This window comes from Prunus avium, chromosome 5 (assembly GCF_965620075.1).
Source record: "Prunus avium chromosome 5, drPruAviu1.hap1.1, whole genome shotgun sequence".
Taxonomy (NCBI): Eukaryota; Viridiplantae; Streptophyta; class Magnoliopsida; order Rosales; family Rosaceae; genus Prunus; species Prunus avium.
In genome coordinates this window covers 24,412,552-24,419,424 of record NC_142288.1, presented here as the reverse complement: position 1 = coordinate 24,419,424, position 6,873 = coordinate 24,412,552, and the positions used below count along the sequence as shown (strand labels likewise).

General features: G+C 38.5%; 2 protein-coding genes across 3 annotated transcripts; one reads left to right on the top strand and one right to left on the bottom strand.

Annotated features, from left to right (window-relative positions):
* Positions 1–1,731: 1,731 nt before the first annotated feature.
* Positions 1,732–2,759, top strand: LOC110757797 (RING-H2 finger protein ATL79-like). Its single transcript, XM_021959526.2, has one exon. It carries the CDS (start codon positions 2,020–2,022, stop codon positions 2,686–2,688), a length of 669 nt encoding a protein of 222 aa, XP_021815218.1. The 5' UTR covers positions 1,732–2,019; the 3' UTR covers positions 2,689–2,759.
* A 618-nt stretch (positions 2,760–3,377) lies between these two features.
* On the bottom strand, positions 3,378–6,578 carry LOC110757796 (actin-7). 2 transcript variants are annotated; one of them, XM_021959524.2, is made up of 5 exons: positions 6,396–6,578; positions 5,389–5,473; positions 4,894–5,287; positions 4,132–4,745; positions 3,378–3,740 (listed from the first exon to the last, which is right to left on the bottom strand). In XM_021959524.2, the coding sequence occupies exons 2-5, from the start codon at positions 5,446–5,448 to the stop codon at positions 3,675–3,677; spliced, it is 1,134 nt and encodes a 377-aa protein (XP_021815216.1). In that variant the 5' UTR covers positions 5,449–5,473; positions 6,396–6,578; the 3' UTR covers positions 3,378–3,674. The 2 variants fall into 2 exon arrangements, with proteins under 2 accessions (XP_021815216.1, XP_021815215.1); XM_021959523.2 differs by having other exon boundaries at positions 5,389–5,462; positions 6,396–6,576.
* Between the last annotated feature and the right edge of the window lie 295 nt (positions 6,579–6,873).

Here is a 6,873-nt window from a genome sequence, read left to right as displayed (position 1 = left end):
TCTCTCTCTCTCTCTCTCTCTCTCTCTCAAAATTGTATAATAGAATAGAGCCAACCTCTGTTTTCTCTCCCCAAATAATTACCAAAAGCAAACAATCCTTGTTTCAGTTGTAGACAAAGCTTCCCTGCCCTTATCAGCTTATCCACATAATTCAATGCTTTTTTACTTTTCATGTTTTTTACATTGAAAAAAATGCCATATGGGGTCGGGGGTGGACTGCACATTGCAGCAGAAGCACACAGATCTTTCTTCATATAATTATATATACCTGCTAAACCCAGCGGCTCCACTTTACCATATAATCATTGTTGTTCTTATTTTATTCCTCTCTTTTCCTTTGTTGTTACATCATTACCAGTTGTTACCAATGGATCAATCCTGGCTTAGCTAGTTCCATTGAGAGAAGCTTGTCGACTTATATCAAATAATCATTTTAGACAAAAACTAACCAAAATTAATGTGTTAAATAAGAAGGAAAAAGGAGTTCAGACGATATACATGAAGCTGCTTGATGGTGGAAATCAATTTAAATATTTATGTATTGATGACTCCCATCCCATCTACTTTGAAAAAGAAGATATCTGAACTTAAAACTCTTTTTCATATTAAGCTGAAAAAAAGCAAGAAGTATCGATAAACTAAGAGTCCCTAAATTAAAACTTTACGCATTGAAGTAGAAGTTTCAAATATGTGTCAAAATTGTTCAACAAAAAAAAAAAGTGTCAAAATTGAATTTTAATTTGGCATCTTGATATGTGTCATAATTTCTTTGCAATCATTAGAAAGAATGCAATTTGGAATTGAGAAAATGATTAGGTTGTGGATGTCACCTATAACCTTGTACATTTGGATAGACATGAATCTTCCTGCCACTTATATATATATATATATATATATATATATATATATATATTAAAATAATAATAATAATTGTTTGCTTCACTGTGACAAAGCAGATCCTAAAACAAGACTCATTCTCCATTTCCTCTCCCTCACACTCAAATATATCCATCTTTTACTTAATTAGATTTTGCTTTAATGGTAATTGTTCATTTGATTAAATTATGAATTTTCCTTTTTCTTAATTTTTTTTCCTTTCAAATTATGTTTATCTTTCAAGAATCACGTTTAAAGTTCTAAACCAAAACAAGTGTAGGAATTAAGGAGACTTAATTCTTTGTATTTGGAAAAAGAATCATTCCTTTCCCTCTAACCTAGTCGCAGATTGTAATTAAATCAAAGACTTGTGTAACATAACACGAGTATATTGTTAGCTTAAGTTGTGTTATATTCTTCTTGCAACAAGATATCATATGCTATGTCAAACAACCAAAGTAAAGATAAAACTATCAAGTACTGGATGCTAGACCCACACTCATAGTCAACCTAATAATGGTTTGGAATTTTACTTTTTCCACCTTTTTTTTTTAAAAACGAGTAAAATTCTTATAATTCTTGTCGGGTTTCAAAATGAAATTCAAATTCGCACAATCACGTACAAATCGTATGTATTAAGCGAAATTAAGTACTTTTTTATACAAGAAATATTGAAGGAGACGAGAGTCCAACACAGAGCTTCTAAGTGTAAGAGATATTAAGTATTTTTAACATGTCCAAATTTGCTGTTTTTATTACTTAACCATTTGTGAGGTATAATTAATAGTTTGGAGTGAATGAAGCTCCCAGAAGAAGATAGACAGTGAGAATCGTATGCCCCACACATGTGAACGACAAATTTGTTTCAAAAGCCACTAGGCAAAATAATGTAAAACCTCAACTACACGTATGCATTTCTTCCTGCCTGAAGACCTATAAATCATCCTAATCTCAACACTCACGCAATCATTCTCTCTCTCTCTCTCTCTCCATCATCATTCAACAGCCTCATATCAGAAGCCAAAGAACCCAAAGAAAGAAAAGAGAAAAAGAAAAACCCCAGAATTAAAATAAAACATTCCCCTTTCTGCAAAAAGAGAGCTGGATCACCAGAAAAACAGAGCAAATTAAAACAAAACATAAATGAGACCGCCACCACCGCCAAGAAGATCACTGGAGCTATCAGCAGCATCCCAAGTAGCTGAATTTGGCCTCGTCCACCTCTCTCCGTCGCTATCCTCCTCCCCTCCCCCCACCAGACAAACGACATGCGTTTCGCACACCTGCCGCTGGTGGCCCTACTCTGGCTCCAAAGAGTTCGAGGCCAACGCCGCCATGGTCATCATCATCCTCCTCTCCGCCCTCATTTGCGCTTTGGGCCTCAACGCCGCCATCCGCTGCTTCCTCCGCGGCGGCGGGAGCGACAACAACAACAGCCCACGAGACAACGACGATAACAGTCATCTTCCGCAGACCCAGCAAGAATTGGTTCAAGCTCAGCAGAAGAGCAATGTGGCGGGAGTTTCGTGCCTGGAGGGGGCGCCGGAGCTGTTCTACTCGGCGGAGATGAAGGCAAGGCTGGCGGGGGCAGAGGCGGAGTGCGCCATTTGCTTGTCGGAGTTTGTGGAGGGGGAAGGGATCAGAGTGCTGGGGAGGTGCAAACATGGCTTCCATACTCACTGCATACAGGAGTGGCTGTCTTCTCACTCCTCTTGTCCCACGTGCCGCCGCACGTGCCTTCCTCCATCGCCACCACAACTCGCCACGGACAATAGTTCCCAGCAAATTCCCGCGCCGGAAAGCGGTCCATAGAAGCTAGCCACTGTACACAACATGTATGTAACTTAGTAATTTCTAATTTGAGTTGGAAGTTTTTTCAGTTATTTAATTGGTGCCATAATAGCTTAATTTAATTAATTTGGTACTAATTAATCACTAAGCAAAAATTATCAAAACCATTTTAGCTAGATCGGAAAACCAGCATATATAGTAAGCAGATCATTTTTACTTACCTGCAGCTGTAAAAATAACCGTCCAGGTTTTTTCGACTTTTACTGAACATGCATTTGGCCTGTTGTCATACTGGCCAACTGCTGAATGCTGATGCATGAAAAACAGATAGGAAGTTCAGTATGTGCCTGTATAACTTATGGGGTTGGATTGATAACGTTTCTCTTTCCAGCCAATGTCTCATTCTGCTAAAAGTACCAACGCACCGCGAACTTGCAACGTAGTTTCATAACCGAAGCGTAGTGCTAGAATCAGTTGTGCGTGCTGCTAGGGTCAGTCACGAAGCACGTCAAGCACGTCGCTTTGCATTGCGCAACTGACCGTAACATACCACGGTGCTTATGTCGTAATACTTTTTTTTGGTTGGTTGAAGATAGACTCAATGCATAGGTAAGATATGAAAGAATAAACATTCATCTGGAAAGAGAGAGACGAAACCAAGCAGATATTAGGGGAGGGCAAAACGCAGTTTATGTAACCAATTTCACTCATTTCCCAACCAAAAATACGATATTGATAAATTACTGCAGCCAAAACAACAACATTACTCGCTATTATATTCTATTTATTTCAACAACCGCGAAAACCACATAAACAATGTGTAGAGAACAACTACAATACTGATTTGATTCAAGAACTAGTGTTGCTACTATCAAGTATACATATGACACGGCAAACAGAGAAAACTGAAGCAAGATGACAAACAGACCAAGCTCACACCACTAAAACATCTGACAAACAATCCAAAACCACAAAGTCCAAGGGGAAGAGACAATACGATCACATGTCTAGAAGCACTTTCTGTGAACGATGGATGGCCCTGATTCATCGTACTCTGGCTTAGATATCCACATCTGCATTCAAGCAAAACAATAACCAGACATTATAATCATAGAATCATACTGCCGTAATAAAAATACTACAAGAATTGATATATAAAAAAATGAAGAGTTGCCCATCATGATTATCATTCCAACGCATCAAAAACAAAAAGAAAATAACAAGAAAAGAGGAAAAGTTTTGCAACAATCCGAAAGTACTAAACTTTAAGAAGTTTATTTGGGAGAAAAAGAAGAAGAAAGATTTCACATATTTTTCTAGCTTTCTAAGCATAAACTCATAAGCTTTTTCATAGTAAATTAAGAATTCACTATCACCATTTTTTTTCTTTCTTCTATCATCAATAGAAATGAAGGGAAAATCAAGTATAAATTATTGTCATAGGAGGAGCAGTGTAACCGATACCTGCTGGAATGTGCTCAGTGAAGCTAATATAGACCCTCCAATCCAGACACTGTATTTTCTCTCTGGAGGTGCTACCACCTTAATCTTCACGCTGCTTGGTGCAAGGGCTGTGATCTCCTTGCTCATTCGATCAGCAATTCCTGGGAACATGGTGGACCCTCCACTCAGCACTATGTTACCATACAAGTCTTTTCTGATGTCAACATCACACTTCATAATTGAGTTGTAGGTGGTCTCATGAATTCCAGGAGACTCCATTCCAATAAATGATGGTTGAAATAGGACCTCGGGGCAACGAAATCGCTCTGCTCCAATTGTAATTACCTGACCATCAGGTAGTTCATAGCTCTTCTCAATTGATGAGCTGGTTTTAGCAGTTTCAAGTTCCTGTTCATAATCAAGTGCCACATAGGCAAGTTTCTCCTTAATGTCACGTACAATTTCCCGTTCAGCAGTTGTAGTAAAAGTGTACCCTCTCTCAGTCAGGATCTTCATTAATGCATCTGTTAAATCTCTTCCAGCGAGGTCAAGCCGGAGGATGGCATGTGGAAGCGCATAACCTTCGTAGATGGGAACTGTGTGACTGACTCCATCACCAGAGTCCAGCACAATACCTGGGAAACGTTTCCTTGATTAAAAGGTAATGAACTTTCAAAATATTAAAACTTTTCTTCCAAATTTATTACTTTGTTTGCACTTGGTGGCAGAATTATAACAATTTAAATAGATAGATCACTCCCAGTTTTTTGAATTGGTACTAACCTGTAGTACGCCCGCTAGCATAGAGGGAGAGAACTGCTTGAATGGCAACATACATAGCAGGGACATTGAAGGTCTCAAACATGATCTGAGTCATCTTCTCCCTGTTTGCCTTAGGATTCAGGGGTGCCTCAGTAAGAAGCACAGGATGTTCTTCAGGAGCCACACGAAGCTCATTGTAGAAAGTATGATGCCAGATCTTTTCCATGTCATCCCAGTTGCTAACAATCCCATGTTCAATAGGGTATTTTAGTGTGAGAATACCTCTTTTGGACTGGGCCTCATCTCCAACATAGGCATCTTTCTGTCCCATCCCCACCATAACACCTGTGTGTCTAGGTCGACCAACAATACTGGGGAAGACAGCCCTTGGAGCATCATCTCCGGCAAATCCAGCCTGTTCAAGGAGGTCATAAAGAATGGTAAATACCAAGGGAGTTTGTGTATGCTAAGATGGATTTTCCTACATTGCTAGACCAAATGAAACTATGGCCTTACCTTCACCATTCCAGTTCCATTATCACAGACAAGAGGCTGAATGTCCTCGGTATCTGCCATTCTTTATGGTAACACTGCAAAAAATCTGTTAGAAACCTAAGAAGCTTACTTCAATTCAACAACCACGAATCGCCTCTATCCTCATAATGCATATAGTTATATCAGAATAACTCTGTTTTGGTCTAGGAAGTTGGTGTGTCTACATTAATATAACAAACATGCATATTATAATACTTGAAACAGGAATTCATTTGGAGATAGCAATATTTCACAACTTGAGGAAACAAATTCTCATATCAGTGAGTTATTACAATCTTGGATTAATTGCTAAACATTGGGTAACCCATGGCACACTTGACTACTGCAAGACAGAGACAAAACTTGCATACAGCACAAAAGCCAAGTTTTGTTCAGAAACAACATGGCTAATCTTTGTTCATGAAGAAAGGTATAATTTACAGGCACGCACTTAATCCAACCACGAGGATCGCATAAATAAAAGATCACGCTTTTGACATGGATACATGCAGCCAACAATAAAAAACTTGATAAGAAGAGAAATGGGATTTTGAATTTCCTATTGTCCTAAAACGTTGTTAACTATACATAATCAAAACTTGATCATGCTTGGAGGTTGTGATATGAACCCTGATGGGCTGATGCCATCGAAATTTAGAACCCATCTGATCAAATCAATCAAGCCACTCAGACAAAAATCAGAAATTACATCAAAGTTGGTCACTCCCAACCAGTGACTAAAGTGATCAAAATCAACAGCCAGAAACAATCACTCAACCAATTTATCAAACACCAGAAATTCAAATTGAACTCGGATAGATTAATTAACACAAGACTAAAAATATTAAAACACAGCAGGAAATCGGATGCAGAGCACAAAGAAATGATCACTTGAACTTACAAAAGTAACCACAGAGGGAAAAAAGAGGAGCAAAGAAATTGAAGAGAATTAAAATAAAAAAATGGTTTCTTGGTAAGAAGCATATCACCTTGGGAGTTTGGCTCGCTGAGGATGGAGAAGTCACAGCAGAACAGAGATGGGGTGCAGAGGAAAATAAGGAGGCAGAGAGTGAAGAGACAGACGACTAATAATGGAATAAAGAAAGAAAGTCGGTGTAGATTCTGCTTTACGATTAGACAAACAAACAAGGTGATAAGAAAAAAAAGGAAGGAAATTTTTACCAAACTGCACCGCAAAGTGTTGGACGGTGGAGCCGCCAATGAACTTTCCAGAATGTAATTTACAGAAAATAAAATAAAAATATGAAAAAGGGTATTAAAAAAAAAAGAAAAAAGGGGACAGCTGGAAATTTGACTCGTTTCTCTGCTGCTTACGGTAAAGGGCGGGCTGACACCAATGCAAAGCTGAAAGCGTCACGCGGTGATGCCATGAGAGGAAAAATGTTCATTTTATTGGTAAAAATAAACCAATGATTTGTCTATACTGTTATCTGTCACCTAAGGGAA